The following is a 20,894-nucleotide window of genomic DNA, read 5'->3' as shown; positions in this document are numbered from 1 at the left end:
GCGGTCAACTAAACATTAACAAATAACTCATGAAATGGGGGTGTCCTCTAAAAAATCTTTAAAAAATCAGACAAAAAGGTTCAAACGGGATTATACCTCGCTTCAATATGCGCTAATAACGGTGGAAAGCAAGGTATAATCCTACTGAAACATTTCAAATAATTTCAAACTTGATTGAGCATGGCAGATGTTCTAGTACTTTTTGATAATGAATAGAATACCGTACGACACTGCACAAAAGCTGGTTAAATTTTAACCGTGATTAATGCCACGAGAACCAATCAGAGAAGCCATCTTTTCAAAACCGCCTTCTCTGATTGGTTCTTGTAGAGTTAATTACGATTAAAATTTAACCAGCTTTTGTGCGACCGGTCCTGAAGTTGTCAATACCACTATATGTGTTCAAAAACACTTAACATTACAAAACCAGGTCTCAAGATAAAACTTGGTTCTGTAATGTGTGTTTTTGAACAAATACAGTTAGTCTTGACATTAGTGTCTTATTTTTTAATCATTTAAAAATTGTTTACAACAATTGAATTGTTAACAAAACAATTGAATTATTGTTTACAACAATTGAATTGAACAATTGAACAGTATCACAACTTGAACTCCGATCATCATGGTTCGCAGATCAAACTAAGATCCTCGTTTAAGGAATCAATCGGTTGATTTACGAAAAATGCAAGTTGAATAACGTCATCATGGATCACGGATCGAACTGAGATCGTTGTTCAAGGAATCAATCGGTTAATTTGCAAAACAAGCAAGTCTATTATCAACGTCTAGTCAAATTAAAATTAGCTGCAGTCTTGAAAATGAATACTTGCTTACAAGTTATATATATACTTTGTCAATGTTATACTTTGCTTACACCTTTAAACTGTCTACAATCTGTAGAATATCTAGTTACATCAGTTGGACATAAAATCGGACTGAAACTCTGAAGAGAAGATATAACCTATCTTACTTTTAAATTTTTCAAGTTATATTGTAAATATTTATTATTCTCTTTTTAGTTCCAAGTTATCTTTCATTAGAACTCTTTCCCCACACACAGACTTGTCTATGTGGAGAAAATGCACAAGTGTTTTATATTATTTATACATGTACTGCATTTGTAATGATTTTGTGAATAAACTCAATTCGAATTTGAAATTTGAAAAAAAAATCTTTCGGGAATTCTACCATTTTTGGTATTAGAGTAGTAGTTTTTGGCTAGGCCTGTTACTCTTGCACAGTCATATCTATATTACAAAAGCCATACGAATTTTCTTCATTATTAGTAACTGTATTAATGAATAATAAATTAATGAATCTTTCAGAGGACACCCCTTACATATATTAAACGATCCATATAAGTAAACCTTATATGATAAAGCAGCGCCGTTAAACGAGCCTAGAAATCCCCTTCTTTCCAACGTATTTCTACTCTGCCAGGCACAAAAAATAATTGATTATTATGAGAGTCTCTTTCTTTTTCTGTTTTTTCCCTAACAGAGCAGAAATCGATTAGAAATCAGGGCGTAAGAAATGAAGAATGTTATGACTATGTACACGGGTATGTGACAGTTCTCGTATTTACAAGTATCGGCGATTCATAATAAATAGTAGGTGAGATGGTATTTACAGGGGGATGGAAATGAGGGGGTGGGGGGGCTAGAGTAAGGGTCAGTGACCATCTTCCGCCACTACACACAGCGGGTCGTTCATCAGGTCTGGTAGTATGGAACCTCCGGAACGCTGAAAAATTAAGTTAGGATTATTAATTTAATTAAACACAAAAATTAAGTTAGGATTATTAAGTTCAATCATAGAGAAAAGATAGCATTTTTCGTGAATCTATAATGTGACACTTGTAGTGTCTCATACTGTGCCGTTCTTAAGCTGCGTACACATATTCGCGCTTCCAACCAGCACCGAGCACGCTCCTCCCTCGTACCGCTCTCGTACCACCATCGAACCACAGTCGCACCGCCCACGCACCCATCATGAACGTTATGGAAGATGTTAGATCTTCTCGCGTTCCCCGGTCGAACCACTGTTGCTCGCCGGTCGATCATCAATCGCTCTGCTGGAGTGACGTTCGGTTTGCGGAGCAGAGCGAAAGTCTGTACGCACCTATAGGCTCAACTCACACTTACGCGACTCAGGTCGAGAAGAGACTCGACTCTAGTTGACAGATCATGTGTTTTCAAATGGTGACACTCAGACCAGTCGATTCTAGTCTCCGCGACTGTCACCATTTGGAAACACATGCTCTCGACTAGAGTCGAGTCTCTTCTCGACCTGAGTCACGTAAGTGTGAGTTTAGCCTTACACTCTCACCACTCACCAGAACAAAACAGTAATAATAGACATGAGTCTACTGTAATCAGCTTGATTTAACAAAAAACGGGTTGAAATGTGAAACACCAACGACCTATACCGTGGGATATCTACTTATGCTATCTTTCCTGGATGACATAATCAACACTTGACAGAAGAAGCATGCTTTGGGAAAGTCTGGTCCCACAAATAAAACACAATATACAATATATCAATCGATAAACTGAATAATTAAACAATAATATACGTATCAATATGGCTAGAGTCAAGCTTATTGTATTGCTTCAATTAAATGTAGGAAGTATCAATTGAAAATGTTTATTATTGATGAATAACATTTATTATAGATACTCACTTCAATTATTAACGACGCACTAAGGGAATTCCCAACTGATCCCGATGACGAAACTGGGATCCCTTGTAACCTTCCCTGGAAAAGCTGTTGTTGCCTGTTGAAAAACAAATTACAAAATTAACAATCAAATTCACTATTATAATATTAAATATACTAGAGGAAATAAATATGTTGACAAATTCGTTGTGTTAACAATGTAAAAACACTAGGAATACCAAGTTGTCTGATGCTGCGAACTGTTGAATTCAATTCAATTTCAATTAGACGACATAGGAGTTAATCAACTTTTTACCAAAATTTGGGCCATAAATGGTACAGACTTCTTTATCTGGCGCTACAGCCTTAGGTGAGCTCTGGCCTCCTTCACAACACGCCTCCATTCTTCTCTGTTCATGGTTCTTTCTTTCCATCCTGTCACCCCCATCTTCATCACTTGGTCCACCCACCTGTTCCTTGGCCTACCTTTTTTCGTCTGCAACTTGCTATTGAATACTATTTTGGGCATTCTAGCCGCACTCATCCTCATCACATGCCCCAACCAACTTATTATTTGGGCCTTAACGAAGCGTACTATACTTTCTCCTTTTATTAATGTTTCTATTTCTTCATATTTTCTTATTCGCCATTGCTGCTCATTAACCTGAACAGGACCGTAAATTCTTTTTAATATGGATCTTTCAAAGATTTTTAAAGCATTTTCATCAGCCATATTCATCACCCAAGTTTCCGCCGCATATGTTGCCACTGGACGCACCAATGTTTTATATATTGTTATCTTGGTGCTCCTGCCGACCAACTTACTTTTGAATAATCTCACATTGGCATAGTAAGCTCTATTAGCTGCTTGAATCCTTTCTTTTATTTAAGTATTATTACGAGTGGCATTTATTGGGCATCCTAGATACTTGAGGTTCTCTACACCTGCAAACTTTTTGTTATTCAAAATGGTACAGACTCAACCTAGTTTTTCCTCCATGGTCATAATCATATTATGATTATAATGTTTTGTACAATGAATTATTAAATAATAAATGAATTTATTATTACTGAAACAAACAGGAAGCTCTATAATTCGCTGATTCACAAAACGCCAATCCAATCAGTCAATCGGAGAGCTTCCAGTCCTGTCGTACCGACTCGTCTGAAAAACGCCTAGTGTGTCTCAGCCCTTATTGCATAATATTTTGACAATACTCTATACTTGTTCACAGACTGTCAAGTGAATAAAACATAATATTGATATTGGACACAGTATTATTTCTGGTTAATCACAAGCTGAGAACCGAATCTAGGTACCGGTTGCACAACAGCCGGTTAAATTTTAACCGTGATTAATTCGACGAGAACCAATCAGAGAAGCCGTCTTTTCAAAAACGCCTTCTCTGATTGGTTCTCGTAAAATTAATCACGGTTAAAATTCAACCGACTGTTGTGCAACCGGGCCAAAGTTATTTTGAAAAATAATGAGGAAAACTCATGTGAACTCACGTTATATTGACAGCATTCATTCTGTTTTTAACAGATCCCGAGTGGAACCGACCTCCCTCTCCTCGTATCCTATTCATCGCGTGTTTGTGTCTGGATTCGTGTAAATATTTCTGAAAAAAAAATCAATAAACATTACAAGAATTAACACATATTTTAGTTGCAAGATCCATAGACAGACAAGATAGACTTCATCGGCAAGGTAAATACAATCTTCATAGGATATAGTCATATATTAGACTGTCTCGAATCCCTTGGAAGTGACTCAAAAATCTATTATTAAAACGGCGTTACAGAAAAATAGTAGGTACCCTACTGAAACCCTATTTAACGAGTTTAAAGTATTTAATATTAATCAGCTGTATGTTCGATCCCTACTTATGCACATCTACAAGAATAAACAAGACATATTCGCTCAAGTGCAACATGGCTACACAACCAGGAGCTCGGTGAACGGTGGCATTGTTATTCCTAGAGTGTTCAAATCAATAAACACAACAAATTCCTTCTATAAAGCAAGTATACTTTACTCAAAACTCCCCCAACACATTAAAGACATTTAAACACGGTCGATAGGCGTATACAACGCCACATTAATAGATGGCTTTTGGAGGTTGGTAGGATAAGAATTTTAGATTTTCTTAAATCAAATTATACTTTTTGACAAGACTAGCCTTAATGCATGCTGAGTCGGTTGGCCATTGTTCTGATCCGTTTCTCTTGTTCTTGGCTTGACAGTGAGTTTTCTGCCCCTCATTAATTTTTCTCTCTCTCTTCTTCTTCTTCATTGCATACTTCATTTTTCCATCACTCATTTCAATCTTTTCCATCTTTAACATATATTGTCATGTATTTCATTATGTTAACTTATTATGAACTATTGTCATTATGAACTATTCAGATTGTGACTCTTTCCTGCAAACAGGCATTTTGCCCATGCATGGAAAAAAATGTGTATTATTTTTTTATTTGAAATGTATTTTGTTTGTAACATGAAATAAATAAAATAAAATAAAATAAGTCTATATTCTTTAGGAGAATACATTTTTCTTTCTATGACTATAGTTATAGGAAGTCTTCATAGGACAGATAGACTTCATGGACAGTGTAATGAAGTTCTAAACTCAAGAAATAGTAAAGTGTAATGAATTTGAAACGTTAAAATTTCAATCGAACGAGCAGAAAATACAGGACAAAAGCATTCTATTGCCTTCTCTTTAATCTTCATCATTTCCTTCTCTACAGAACTGCCAACATTCATACTATTGATAATCACATACTTCCCAATGAATATTGCTCCTCTGTTAGTCAGTAGAACAAAGTAATGGTTGTTACGGAGGTGTTCACACTTTTTACATTTACAAGTGCACACATTTATTGTGTAATAATAATAATAATAATAATAATAATTTATTGTCAGGAAGCCATATTATATAGCATTGACAAAGTCATATAACTAAATTACAGTTTTAACTAATTACAGTTAGGTCACAAGCTAGGATTTGTTATCACAATATATTCTTATGACACTCATAAAATTCGGTCAATTTATAAAAAGGATTTGAAATCAGCCATCCGTACATCTTTTGAGACATACAACAAATATGAGGAGACAGTTTATTAAACTGTGTCTACCCTGTGATCTCAAAACTGTAGAGCGACTTTGACAATCTTTAATAGAGGTGTAATATTATTTACATTTTTTTGCTGTCTTCATTCAAATGTAATTTATTGTTAAAGATTCATAATCCCATCTTGTGAAAAGCACACTGATTATTGTATAAAATTTACTTTATTGTTTGATACCTCAAAATTGTTATTGTATTATAATTAAGTTGACTCAACTAGAGAGCGAGACATCCCTCAACACAGGTTTAGCCTAAAGAGGGATGCACTGTGGTTTTTTCTGTTACATGCTTACTATTATTATCTATGTTCAATTATTATGCTTAAGGTATGTATTTGTATTACCAACTGTAATGTTCAACCATTATGTTTAATGTATGTATTTGTATTACCAATTATTGTAAAAATGCAGTGAAATAAATGAATTATTATTATTATTATTATTATTATTTTTATTATTTTGGTGCTGTATATCGATGCGACTACTGTGCCTAGTGTTCAAAGAATGCACGTCACTTCTAAACTGCAGACTACTAAGATTTTTCCGAGTATGAATGAGGACATAATATACATAATATAGATTGATCACAGTTGGAATTTTTTCAGTTTGTTTCAGAAGCGCCTCTCAAGGGGTTCCAGCGGTCTCAAAAGAATATGTAGTAACGTTATAAAGACAGTGGAAATGATACGACTAGGTAGGCTAATATAGAGAGACTGACCATCCGACTCTTTGGTATCTTGCCCTCTTGCTCTAGCTTGGCCCGCGCTTGCCGTCGCTTCAGTATCCGCTTATACTGCTTGGCGTTCACGTAGAGCGGTTCCTCCTCCAGGAACTCATGGCCGGGCGGAAGTGGCACGCGGGGGAAGCCTGGTGACGCAGTTGCGTTTTGCCGGTCAGGTACTACCTACAAAAATCAAACAAAACAGTATAAATTGATTAGATTTTATGGGAAGAGCAACTGTAATCTGTAAGATCTTCAACAAAATATGAATTGAATTGCAATGTCGTATTATTTCATTCAATTTCAAATTGTATTTTTGTTGTTTACCCAAGTAATCGATGCTTTAGACTAAGGACTATGTTCCGATTTTATGACTGTCAATACAATTATTTGTCAACGACAATAAAAACATATGATTTGAACTTGTAGATTCTTGTATAGTACTATATTCATAAACTCTATTCAAAACCAATTTAAGTTGGCTTAGGTTCAACAAATAGTGAGGAGGTAGAGGTCCATAACTCCTTCACACTGCTTATTTCTTCCTGCTCATCAAGTCTAAAGTATCTTCTTGACTTGAGGCGCCTTGGTGAAGAGTTAGTCAAATCTCTAGAGACTGGTAGACCCCCATGAATTTGTTGCAACTAAGAAATGAGGAAGTGAGGTAGAGATACCTAGAATCCACACTCTAGCTCTAGTGAGAAGCTAAGAATGTATAGTGAGGTCCACGTTATAATGGCAGTGGATAAAGATAGGAGAATAGCAATGCTAATTCTCTGCATTAATTAATTATATTTCTACACTGTCAAAAACATAATTGGCATCGTTGTGGATCTAGAAAAGGATAGTACCACCGGCTTTGTCGAATGATAGAAAAGGATAGCAAAACCAAAGTTGATCAAATACTGTCATTATAACGTAGACCTCACTATAGAGATCGAAATATAGGTGAATGTTGAGATGGAAAATAACTGAAAATAACTCAAAACCAGTACACCACATCCTTCATGAAAACCATTAATGCAAGCAACTAGTCAAGCTGTATTGTAACTAGTAAGGTACTGACCATAACAATGTTCTGTGAGTTGGCGGCGTTGGGCGTGGCACTGTTGGTGGTGGGCGTGGTCGGGGTGGGTGTGGTCACAACGGGAGTGGGCTGGGCGGGGGTGGGCGTGGCCTGCACGGCTGCTGGTGCTGCTGCCACCTGGATGATTTGACCGTTTAGGTTTATCACTGAAAACACACACCATACCCAGTCAGATGAAAAACTCAACAGATACAAAAGACTATAATTAAACGTAATAAATTAATTAAACCATAGAGAAAAAATAACATGAGGTTTTAATAGCATAATATTGACAAGTGCCAATCTTTGAAATGAGTTCTAAGCTATCGTTAAACAGTCAATAAAAATTATCAATATTGGTAAGATTTCACATTGATAAGAGATTACTAGTTCTTGTAATATTTTCCAAGCTGTACAATTATTGGTATTCAATATTAGCATGGAGAAAAGGTAGCTTGAGAAGATATCACATAGTATAGGACCATTATGTTCCAAATTTCACTGTTACCTCAAGCTTATTTTGAATTACGCTGCACACGTGAGCAAAAGTATCTCCCACTACCTGTCAGAAGATTTCAGCAGGACTTCCTATATACCGGACCTGCGCCTACAAAAAAATGGCCGCCGTAGGTGGTGGCCGGCATTGATATTTTAAACGGGAACTAGACGAACTGAGATTTCGACAAACTGAGACGCTCTCTAACAGATGATTAGTGATTTTTTCCCAGTAGGAATTTCTATAAGAACACCACATACGGCAGCCATTTTTTTCTAGACTCAGGTCCGGTAGTATACAGGAGGTCCTGATTTAGTCTTCTGCTAGCTTGATCTATAATATAATAAAGGAACGAATTGGCTTATACACGTACGGGATAGGAAGTTCACGAATGACGACACATCATCACGTCTCAACTACTCAGCTGATTAACTTGAAATTTTGCATCTTTATTTACCGAGGATGGTGTAGGACTGTTTTAAATTCTTCAAGATTTCAGTAGGTCAAGCTTTCAGTTTGTCAAGTTATTGATTAGACCCTTGCGGGTTACCTGCTAGTAGATAATAAATTTAATGGGTTTTCACTTACATGTAGGCTGAGCCTGTTGCACAGTGGCAGTGTTATCGATAACTTGAGGCTGGAATATGAACGTCTGGCCGTCTGCCGTTTGTATCAGCTGAGGTTGCTGCTGTTGTATTACTATTTGCCCTGTATTACCCTGGCAAACACACAAAAATCCAATTAATTGAGAGCACAAAAACATGCCTGCAATCCTTATTTATCTATTAATACAAATCAAACTAATTAAGAAGATAAAACCATATCTGCAATATTTTTTATTTATTAATCCACATCCAATTGATTGAAAGAAGAAAAATATGTCTTCAATGTTTATTTATTTACTAATACAGAAATTAATTAAGAAGATAAAACCATATCTGCAATTTTTTTTTATTTATTAATACACTTACAATTGATTGAAAGAAGAAAAATATGTCTTTAATGTTTGTTTATTTATTTATTAATACAGTTACAAATCATATAGCTGTGACTGGGAGTAAGCATCAGACTAACTCCCAGAGCAGCTCATCTCCCAAATTTTATAAATAGCTTTATGGCTAATGTTATTTCAATATAAAAATAGGATCACACTGATGTCATTTTCATGCTGGATATGCGCTATTGTCTCACATAATTAGCTCACAGGCTTTCTGGATTCTGTGAAATCTGGCAACACTGTACTCCATAAAAAAATGCTGTAATCTAAGGTTTGCATAGACAATAGCAACATTTACTTAGAAATGTAAAGTAGAAATGATTCCATGTGGAAGTAATGAGAAATAACATTTTAGAAAGAGATTGAAGACAAGATTAATGAAGATGTGAAGATTACATAGTAATTACAAGAACAAGAGAGACGATGAGGCTTCACGAATGAATAAATTTGGTCAAATGAGAAATCGAAGGATACAGCAAAGTATATTGTAATGAAACATTATGAATGAGTTTATACTACAACAGGTGATTGTCAAAAGACAACAAATTAAATTCAAGTCAGCAAAATATTCAAGCTGGGAAGCATGCACAATATACATACACATCATAATATAAGTTTTATTTTAAAACCTTTGACACAGTCTGTCTGGTACCCCTAGTCAAGGACGAAGACATCAAGTATCAAGTAAGTCCTTATCAAGTATCGTTTGTTATAAAGTGGTTCATTTTGAGTTCAAGCCACAATCTGATCCAATTCAGTTTGAGCTTTTACTTTACAAACGGCCCTAAGGACCAGACCGTATTAAGCGTTTTTCAGGCGATTACAGACCTAACCCAACCTAACCTCTCCGATCGGCTGATTGAGTTAACGCCTGAAAAACCGCTCAATATGGTCTGGTATTCATCAGTCTTACACAGTCTGGGCACAGTCTGCAACATTTGCAGGGTTGGCCAGTTTGGGTCAAATGGTACAACACAATCTGCAACATTTGCAGGGTCTGGCCTGTTTGGGTCAAATGGTGCAACACATTCTGCAACATTTGCAGGGTTGACCAGTTTGGGTCAAATGTGCAAGACAATCTGCAACATTTGCAGGGTCTAGCCTGTTTGGGTCAAATGGTGCAACACAATCTGCAACATTTGCAGGGTCTGGCCTGTTTGGGTCAAATGGTGCAACACATTCTGCAACATTTGCAGGGTCTGGCCCGTTTGGGTCAAATGGTGCAACACAATCTGCAGCAAGTATAAATCTAAAGCACACTACACACAGGAGGACATGTGTACCTGTATGGCAGTCGGCACAGTCTGCAACATTTGCAGAGTCTGCGCGGGTTGTGCGGCCAGCTGAATGGTCTGGCCAGCTTGGGGCAAATGGTGCAACACTATCTGCTGGCCGTTTGCCCCCTGTAGCACTTGTCCGCCGGCTGCACCCTGGCCCAGTTGCACAACCTGTATGAAACCGCCTATTTACTAACATTCAACACATAAAACTGCGTACAAACTTGAACGCCAGGAACATGCACATTTCACTTTCTATCAGGTGATGCTATGCTTATTATATCCGTATCTTTCTATACAAATACTGATTTAATCAGCTGTTGAAAAGTGAAATGCGCATGTTCGTGGCGCTTGAGTCTGTTTGCGGCTTGAGGCTAGGCGCACACCAGTTAGTCAAGACACGTTTAGTCACAATACTTCACATTGTTGCTTATGACGCAACACACACTGATTAGTCATTGCAATTAGACTTGTCTTCATAAGCAACTATGTGAAGTATTGTGACTAAACGTCACTAGTCTTGTGTAGACTAACCGGTGTACGCCCAGCCTAAAGGAGCGTACAGTCTTAAACGTCACGAACACGCACATTTCACTTTTCATCATGTGATGCCATGCTTATTATATCAAGCCTATATTTTACTATTTCTGTACTAATACTGAGCACTGCAAGCTTATTGTATATGTATTTGTACAGAAACAGTAGGATACAGTTATAATTAGTATAATAACAGGTGATGAAAAGTGAAATGTGCGTCTTCGGAGCGCATAAGTCTGTCCGCAGTTTGAGACACACACAATACATGCAACACTTAAGTCATGTTTACATTTAAGTTTACTTGACTTTGTTATTTTAACGTTTGAGTTGGATGGACGGTTTTGAAAACTTGAAACCATGTTTAGTTGAATTCAAGTTTCCATAACCTATAAAGTATATAATTAGTCTAGTTACACACACATCAATTTTTGGATGTCCTTATAAATTCTACCAAATTGAATGGAACTTGGCAAACAGATGATGTGTTCAGTTCAGATACAAATATTATTATGTTTAGTTGAATTTAATTTTGTCACATAAAGCAGTATAATCGAGCAGAGCTTGCACAGCATGTGACGTGACACGTCAGAATTTTATAATCTTACATTCGATAGAAACAACGTTTTGAGAGCCCACTCTCCAGCCAACACCCCCTCAACAGAACTCCACAAAACAGTCAGCAAGTGAGTGAGGACAAGCCACAATGAGCAATATGTTTGTCAAGTTATTTTCAAACTTGGAGGATGGTCTACATTGGTATAATGGATTCAAGTTTCTGTTTTTGTAGACTTGACTCAAAGTTTGCAAAATACATTCATTTTAAACAAAACTCGAATTCAAGTAAACTTGACTGATGTTAACACCTCTTTATCGACGAGGCACTTGTTCTTACAGTGTATACTGCAAAAAAAACTATGTAAATGTTGATGAATAAATAATGAATGAATAATAAATTTAATGAATGAATAGTATGCCCATCTATCTGTCAGTCTCTTCAACAAGCTGCCGGTGATGGCTAGGAATCTGCTGCCAGCAAATTTCGGAGGGCCTTGAAAGGCTCATTATTGGAAAATCCTTTGTACTCACTCCATGATTATATCATGCTGGACTGCAGCTCTTGGCAAACGCATATTTTTGATTACTTTTCTTTTATTTGTTTTGTTTTCTTTTGGACAAGTGGGTTGACTGTCCTACTTGTTTCTTCATGTTTCTTTTGTGTTCTCTTGACATGTCCCTGAGGGTTTTATTCCCGCCTTATGGACTTAACATAAAATAACAAATAACATTTTAATTCCACCACAAAAGCCAATAAAATTACACAAACATTGATGAAACACTAGAATATTGCCTAATAATATCAACCTTCAAAATTTTAAATCATCATTCCTGGACCGAAAATCAAGTAACGAAGCAGTGTGTGATTACATAACCTTATCTTTTGTACAACATTGACATTTTATCAAAATTTTTGGAGAGAAATAGTACAGGCTCAGCCTAGTTTTTCCTCCAATGTCATAATTGTATTATGATTATGGTATTTTATACAATAAATGAATATTTTTATAAATGAATAAATATCTAGAATTTATTTAAAAGTAACATATATGCTTCAATACCTATGGTATCATCTTTTAAATCTTAGATGATGAAACATGTATATGATTTTTTAATAAATTCATGATAAGTTATTATTAGATGATTCTAGTGTTTCATTACGGACAAACATCACTATATTTCACCAAAAACAGTATTAGAAGTAATTTTAAATTAAATTCAGTAGAGACAGAAAGTAACGGGCGATTAGTGCTTGGCATTTCCTATGAGATTCATGTTATTGAACTAAATTTTTCTGCCAATACTGTCAAAATACCTCACAGAAATCTTGAGTAATTCAAGAATTTTATAAGTATAGAAAGCAATGAGCATTATGTAGTCTTACTGTAGTGATCAATATGCAATTATTAATAAAGTAGCTGAATTAAAGTTTATGTAAACTCTTAAAGTTCTTATGTAAATTCTTATTTAGTTCTTAGGCACCCTAAGAAGAAGAAGAAACTCTTATTTCGGATAAAAATACATTAGAGCGGCGGAGGTAGCCTATAGTGGAGAAGGCTATAGAATTGCTGAGAGTGAATGAATTTAATTATTTAGTATTCCAATGAGTCGAAACCTAGTGGAGCGGTGAAGGCAGATGGAAGAGGGGACATTTGAATGCATGCATTACGTTTCAACACTCTCAGCTACCTTCTCTGCTACCCTCTACTTTCGCCTCTCCACTATGTTCTGACATATTTGATTACATGTATTATTTACTACACTCTACCTTCGCCAATCTATTATGTTTTGACCCTTTAGGTTTACCAGATCTTCCAAGTTTCACAAAACAGTTGAAGAAAATATACAAGCAGAGATAGAGGTGTTATGATTTTGATTGACCCACAATGTTTTAAAAAAGCGAATTGAACCCAATGCGAACTACGAATATAAAAATACAGTACAAATATAAGAGTTAAACTGGATAATAGAAGCTTTACTAAAGATGCTGTGATTCAACACATATCTATAAGATTGCATTCTTTATGGTAGATGATGATAAAGAAAGTATTAAGTTATAAATTAGCTTCATTGAAATGAAATAGATTTATTTCCCCAAAAACATTTTAGAATAGAATGATGACGTGGCGATTGAATAGACTTTCTTATTTAATGACGTGGCAAAGTTTGGATCAGTAATGTCCACTCTACCACAAATAACAATGAAGATGTTTCTTTATAAGATTAACTGATTTTACTGACAAACAAGCTAGCTTTAAAGATTTAAAACGAAACTGAATTTTTCTTTTTACAGAATTTTTACCTGGACTTGTTGACCACCGGCAGTTGTGGGAACTTGCATGACAGTCATTTGACGTTCTCCCGTCAGCTGTTGTTCCATTTCAACTTAGCGAATTCTCTAAAAATAAAAGAGGAACAATAATTATCACAGGTTGTCAGATTTTAATAGGCTACAGAAGTTGAATATAAGCTAGAGTACGGTACTCAAAATCTAATGAAAAATACTTACAAACTTAACGTACGCTTATTATAAATATTGATTTCGTCTCAATATTTTTGAGAAGCTCAACCCTAAATGTTTACTACTTTAATTTGTTCAACTAACTTGGCATGGGATTACAATAATCTACAATTATTAAGTAACCTAACTAGAACTAAAGCTTGGAGTAGGTTTAACTTTGTACTCCAGTAATTTTATTATGAAAGACTGATTCAGGTGATCACATTTTTATGCTTCAAAACACAATATGAATTATTGTACCAATTATAGAGAGTTTGGCCTGTTATCAGTACTGTCTTATCAATAATTATCGTTGGTTGACTAACGAATCTATATTAAGTTGATTAAAAAGTCATTGACAAGAGATAACTTGGATTTCAAACTCGTAAATTACATCAGAGCATTTATTATTGTCCTAGTTTCTTATTTTATGTGATTTTGATCACTTCTAGTACCTAGTTTTGTACCGTATCTGAAAACTTGCATAAGCAAAGACACTTATTTTTACTGACATTACAATGATGAAATTATGAATCAGCAATGAACTATGCAATGAATGATTGAGAAATGTTTATTCATGAAATATTAAAACTCAGAGATGTTCAATGTTTTGAAAATTTGAACATAACCTATACTTACAAAACAGATCGTTGACATAATCTGGTTTGATTTTGATTGAGATTCATTTCAATTCCAATTGATTGAAGAAAGTATCACTGATAAAAGAGCAAGTTGCCGAACATTTAAGATTGTTAAAAATTATTTGTAAACTTGACAATGGAAACTTTGGTCACTATCTTTATTTATATGCGACCTATTGATGAAGTAGCAAGGATTATAAACTGACGTGTACCTGAGACTGTGTCTTGAACCCGTATTCCTTGAACAAAAATTTTGTGCAAAGGCTAATTTGAAAAAAGCAGTTAAAATGCATCTTGTAACATTGTTGTGAAGTTTTAAAAAAATTATAGATCTTCTATTTTGTTTGAACGGAATGCTGGATGTAAAGACATTCTCAAGGCAAGCGAAATCCCAGGAAATTACGCTAATAATTTCACAAACAAACATGGCTACTGATATTTCTGGTCGTTGAAAAATTCTACTGGGCTGCAAAGTGCAATGTAAACTGAATAAGTTGCAAAATTTGAAAAGCCAAGTCAAATTTTGCCGGCCCGATACAGTATAATGACCACTAAAGTTGTTTTATAATTTGTGGACTTACATTGGATATTTTCGACGGCCGTATTCCCAATGATTGGTCGGAAATTGTATCACCAATGAAAGGCGAATGTACAGCTCTTGGTATTGGCTTTCTACTGGCTCGCCCTACAGAAACGCACGACTTTGGTCGATGAGAACTAGCCTCAAACAGGGTCTTATCAACCAACCTTCTTGGAGGCTAGTTTATATATAAATGTTATTGAAAAGCATTGAAAAGTGCATTAGAAACTGAAAATGTATATTCAAAATTTGAAATTTGAGCTATATCAATTTTTTTGTCCCAAAATAGAAAATATATTTTTGAAGATATTATCAAAAAGGCTGTAATGCTTATGTTCTCAATATTTAGACACCCTTTCCAATTCCGGTTCTTCTACCGCCATTTTGCAGTACGTGGTCTCTACTGGAACAGCGCTGACCATTTTCTGATTGAGAAATTGGTTATTCTCGACCAGTAGCTAGGTTGATTGCTTTTTTTAAATAGCTGATAAAAATGGTAAGTAATTCCAACATAAATTTTGAACCTCACAAATAGAAATTTCATTGTATTCTATCGTTCAAAATCTGTAACCTATCATACCATGTGGTCTCATATTTGTAAACTTCACATTTCTAAAACTCTGGCTCTAAAACGTATTCTTTATGATATTTACTCACTCTTATCATAAATATGTGATCAAAATTTGCTTTTTTCCTTGAAAAACATTGTAGTTATGATGTGATCAAAGAGTTTAGGTTATGTATACAAGTCATTTGAACGCATGTCAATTATTATAATATTGCTAACTACATGGATATTTATACCTGTATGCTCCAATTTGTCCATATTCTGATAAAAATAAATAAATAGCATAATAAATATTTAAATAGCATCAGCATGATTCATGATCGTACCAAATTTAAACCAACACTCAATCATTGATCCTACATTATTTTTTGTGATCGGTTTTTTTCTGTATCTACCCTTTATTACTTTATCACTTTCTTATATATGTGAATTATATCGTTCATTCTTATAATTTATTTCATTTTTTACTTGCAGAGTAATTTCAAGGATGTTGAAAAGCCAGTGGGTGAAGCACCCCAGGCCCACAGAATCCGAATCACCCTTACATCCAAGAACATCAAGAGCTTGGAGAAAGGTAATTTATTGTAAACTATTTATATAAAACATGTCAATGTAACATACTCTGCTTTTTATGTAAATTTATCAACACATTGACTGTTTATATGTGCAAGTGTAGGCGTGGTCATGCTTGACCAAGCGCTCAGATGAGAAACAACATATAGATAGTGCAACAGGAACATTCAGAATGAATGCTTGCATTTCTGATTGCGTTCAGTGTGTATCTTTATCTGCTCTTGCACTATCTATCTACACATGCACATACATGCATCAAATCTGGTCAGAATACCCTTACAACGCTGGTGGTTTTGCGTTCCAAAAATATATATAGATAAATGAACTTGCACGAGGAATCCAAAATTTTACACCATCTGGCAACACTGATATTGGTCGTTCACAAGGTGAAGCTGACTGCTGATGAGACAGCCGCCTTGGATTCTTAGACCAAATATAGGATTGGAGTTGAGATGAGTCATTTCATACGTTTGTTTCTTGTTAATTGTCCATTGGGAGATTTACTTCTATCAAAAAATAAATAAATAGAAAACATATAAGGATGTTGATTGTAAAGTGAATCGAACAGTATCTCATCTCTAAGAAACATTGGAATGTTGACAGTAAAATCTCATAGTAGGCTAATCTTATCAAGGATTTTGCCATGTACACTTGAATTCAAATTAATAAATTTTGTTTATTTCACAAGTCTCATCTCATAGTGGGTCAAACACGGATTCAACCTTATAAACCTTCTATTCAAGTTTGTTTTAATTTCATTTTGTGGTTCAGTAATTCAGTTTTCTCCATCCATTACCAGCGGGGAGTAAAACGGCAGGTTCACAAGCTTTGCCCAAAGCACCCCCTCAAATATCTTCACTTCCTGCACACGGAGACTCACTGGCTTTGTATGATTCAACCCTGTAGGGGTCACTGTATTCTAGTTTGTATTCCACTTTGTCATGTATTTTGTTTGTTTTACTTTGCAGTGTGCTCCGATCTGATTGAGAGCGTGAAGAAGCAGAAGCTGCGTGTGAAGGGACCAGTGCGCATGCCCACCAAGATTCTGCGCATTACGACCCGTAAGACACCCTGTGGTGAGGGGTCCAAGACGTGGGATCGCTTCCAGATGCGCATTCACAAGCGAGTCATCGATCTCCACTCACCCGCCGAAATTGTTAAGCAGATCACTTCTATCAGTATCGAGCCAGGTGCGTTAACAAAAATTAATACTGAATCGTTTCTTTAATTTATGAAATTGGCTATTTAACTTAAACTCCATAAGTTTCTAATTCTATAAACCAAACGGTGAGAGAGATTTAAACGTATTACTATTCCATTCTTTTCTATTTTCAATTCAATTTTATTTTTCATGTTATGCATCGTATATAATACAATATTAACACAAGACATAAACATCACATCATAAATAGGTACATTACAAATGTTACTACAATATTTATATAATATAGTCTAAATCATTGAAAAAATAAGTTAATATCATATATGGAATTGAAGTTGGATGAACCAAAAAACAGTGGAATCAAAAGTCTCCAATTCTGAAAAGTTGCAGATCATAGAATTAAGTGGCATTTTTATTTTTTAATTAACCATAATTAATTTTGATAAACCAGAAGGTGTTAAGAGATTCAAAAGTATTACTACTCCATTACTTTCTTATTTGATAAACCAAAAGGTGACAACAAGAGATTGAAACTTATTACTGTATTCAACATACAGGTCATACATAATGAGGCGGAGAAGGTAGATAAATACATAAAATGTATCTATTTTTATACTTCTCTTTAAATTAAGTGTCTTAATACCTTAGGCTAGGCGCACACCAGTTAGTCAAGACATGATCAGACACGTTCAGTCACAATACTTCTCATAGTTGCTTATGAAGACATGTCTAATTGTAATGACTAATCAGTGTGTGTTGCGTCATAAGCAACAATGTGAAGTATTGTGACTAACGTGAGAGATGTGCCTTCGGTCTGTGTGGTCGGCAGGAAGACTGAAGGCCAATCAATACGTGTGGAGGTATATTTATCTTAAGGTCTCAACTATATGAGTGGAATAGACGCGAGGAATGCATTTATAGGATGCATGGCATCTTATGAGAAAATCTAAAAGTGGAATAGACTCCCCCCATTAGGCCACTGCATTTTATTGAAGCGCGAAATAAATTCCACTCTTATAGTTTGTCTTCTGAGGAAGTTGATTAGAGTATCTGTGGTAGGTTTTCATTTATGAGAGTCTCTTTGTGAAAAATGTCTATGATTCTGTTGAAGTGCATATAATGTTCATCATACATTTAGTATAATGGTTCTCATATTCTACCTGTTTGTATTTGTTTCGCAATGTTTTCCAAATTTCAGAAAATAGGCATCATAATGATTAAGATGTAAATATGGTATGAATGTATGTGCACGTGATAAGAAATATTATAATATTACGTGAGAAAAAATTATTATTCTCTGGAAACTTCAACTAGCTTTCCAAGAAAAGAGTGATGCAGGTGAAGTTTTCTAATCCAGAAGAAAATTAGAAAACACGACCTGCATGAGTTATAGATAGCTATTTATTCTCAATTAATTTATTTTTTCAATAGGTAATATTTTCAAAAATCAATCCAGTATTTCTTTATTTTTTGCAGGTGTTGAGGTCGAGGTGACAATCGCCGATTCGTAAACTGTGTTCTCATTATTATTTTTTTATCGACACCTGAAATTGTTCAATAAAAAAAATGGAAAACATCTGAAAAATGGTTTACTTGCTGTTTCAACCTGTTCCATTTCGTAATAAGTCTAGTATAGTGCTGGTTTTGAATGCTGCTTCAAGTCAATAAGGTAAGGAAACGTGTTTCTGTTGATCAGATACATGCAGAAATAGTTGGAAAATCATCACTGTCAACTAGATATGAATTAAACCAGTTTTAAATATTTTGGTACCAGGAAATATCTTAGAGCAATGTATACACCAGGAACAATAGCAGTCTTCTCCAGCTGTCTAGTGTATTGGAAATGTCTGGAATCAAATTTTTATGGCATTTCCAATTCCGTGTTCTCGCGACAGCTAGTGGACGCTACTATTGTTCCCGTTTGCTTCAAATATATTTTCATAAAAATTCATTCTACAGTCTGTGTATTATCTCTGGTATTAGCAGATGACATAATATATTTTCATAAGGCTTGAGAAACAAGAAACTTGATTGGAAGCTATTGAGTACGATACAAATCGAAATAAATTTATATTCCTAGTGTAATGTACGGTAACGCAATAAGAAGGGGCAAGTGCCCATTGACTCTCTTTGATTCCTGGTGTCCCAATGTTGAACTTAATGAGGACATTAGGGTATCTTCACACCTATTGTGCGGTCCACGTTATAATGACAGTATTTGATCAACTTTGGTTTTGCTATCCTAGTTTATCATTCGACAAAGCCGGTGGTACTATCCTTTTCTAGGTCCACAACGATGCCAATTATGTTTTTCAGTGTAGAAATATAATTAATGCAGAGAATCGGTATCGCTATTCTTCTATCTTTATCCACTGCCATTATAACGTGGACCTCACTATAGCTACGCTACGCTGAAATACGTCCCATCTCGCAAGCTATGAATGTGAACGGGACAGATTCGTAGCATGGATTTAATATCAGAAGGTAGGACGTATTTCAGCGTAAAGTGTAAAGAAACCCCTACTGTTTATAAAATTCATTTACAAAACTGGAAAAAGAACTGAGCTCAACTATTCTAAGGCCCGTATGCTATTATTACATTAGGACACCAGTATGCGAGCCATGACCTCACCTTGCATACGAAGATTCGATTACTGAAGTGCTATGTGTACTCAGTACTATTGTATGGTGTTGAATCATGGACTCTAAAGCAAAACACAGTAGCAAAGCTCCAAGCATTTGAGTTATAGCTGTATATGAGAATCCTGAGGATACCATGGACTGATAGGATTACCAATCAGGAGGTGTTGAGGAGGATGAATATGGCCCCAGAACTGGTTAACCTCATAAAATTCAGGAAGTTGCATACTTGGGCCACATAATGCGCAATAAGGGCAGATATAAGCATACTGCAGGGCAAAATAGAAGGCAGGAGAGCCCCAGGTCGAAGAAGAATATCCTGGCTGGCCAACCTGAGAGCCTGGTTTGGAAAAACCTCCATTCAATTGTTCCGGAGCGCAACTAACAAAGTCATCATAGCAAATATGATCGCCAACGTTCGAAACGGACAGGCACCTTAAGAAGAAGAAGATGCGAGCAAGTCGAGGGGCATTGCGCTAAATTTAGTATGCCTAGTCCGTACTCTCGCCATGTTGGTCTTGCCATCCACTCTTTAATAAGGCCAGTGCCTAGATGGGATACATGTATGTGGATGTTCGGCTGTTAGCCGCTCGCCTCGTCTCGACTAAAATCTGAGGAAAGGTATGTGAAAGCGAGCGCTGGCAGAGAAGACATCCACACTCTCGCTCTCGTTGTCACACTTGGTGAGAGTGTGGAGGCGGCAGTAGGTTCACCGGGAGTATAGGACACAGATTTTGGTGTTTCACTCGGGTCGACACACTTTATACACTGTTACAATCATTGTTG

General features: G+C 35.7%; 2 protein-coding genes across 7 annotated transcripts; one reads left to right on the top strand and one right to left on the bottom strand.

The window, feature by feature from the left end:
* Positions 1-849: 849 nt before the first annotated feature.
* LOC111055563 (nuclear transcription factor Y subunit alpha) lies at positions 850-15,302 on the bottom strand. 6 transcript variants are annotated; one of them, XM_039438705.1, is made up of 9 exons: positions 15,167-15,302; positions 13,747-13,842; positions 10,359-10,523; positions 8,667-8,796; positions 7,583-7,749; positions 6,514-6,699; positions 4,172-4,281; positions 2,684-2,777; positions 851-1,743 (listed from the first exon to the last, which is right to left on the bottom strand). In XM_039438705.1, exons 2-9 carry the CDS (start codon positions 13,822-13,824, stop codon positions 1,672-1,674), a joined length of 1,002 nt encoding a protein of 333 aa, XP_039294639.1. In that variant the 5' UTR covers positions 13,825-13,842; positions 15,167-15,302; the 3' UTR covers positions 851-1,671. The 6 variants fall into 6 exon arrangements, with proteins under 6 accessions (XP_039294642.1, XP_039294644.1, XP_039294643.1 ...); XM_039438707.1 differs by lacking the exon at positions 15,167-15,302 and adding an exon at positions 14,798-15,134; XM_039438706.1 differs by lacking the exon at positions 15,167-15,302 and adding an exon at positions 14,584-14,755.
* On the top strand, positions 15,276-19,053 carry LOC111055566 (40S ribosomal protein S20). Its single transcript, XM_039438715.1, has 4 exons — positions 15,276-15,661; positions 16,208-16,307; positions 17,275-17,496; positions 18,945-19,053. The coding sequence occupies exons 1-4, from the start codon at positions 15,659-15,661 to the stop codon at positions 18,977-18,979; spliced, it is 360 nt and encodes a 119-aa protein (XP_039294649.1). The 5' UTR covers positions 15,276-15,658; the 3' UTR covers positions 18,980-19,053.
* The last annotated feature ends 1,841 nt before the right edge of the window (positions 19,054-20,894 follow it).

This window comes from Nilaparvata lugens, chromosome 12 (assembly GCF_014356525.2).
Source record: "Nilaparvata lugens isolate BPH chromosome 12, ASM1435652v1, whole genome shotgun sequence".
Classification (NCBI taxonomy): Eukaryota; Metazoa; Arthropoda; class Insecta; order Hemiptera; family Delphacidae; genus Nilaparvata; species Nilaparvata lugens.
The sequence above is the reverse complement of the archived record's forward strand: the minus strand, read 5'-3'. Positions and strand labels throughout refer to the sequence as shown.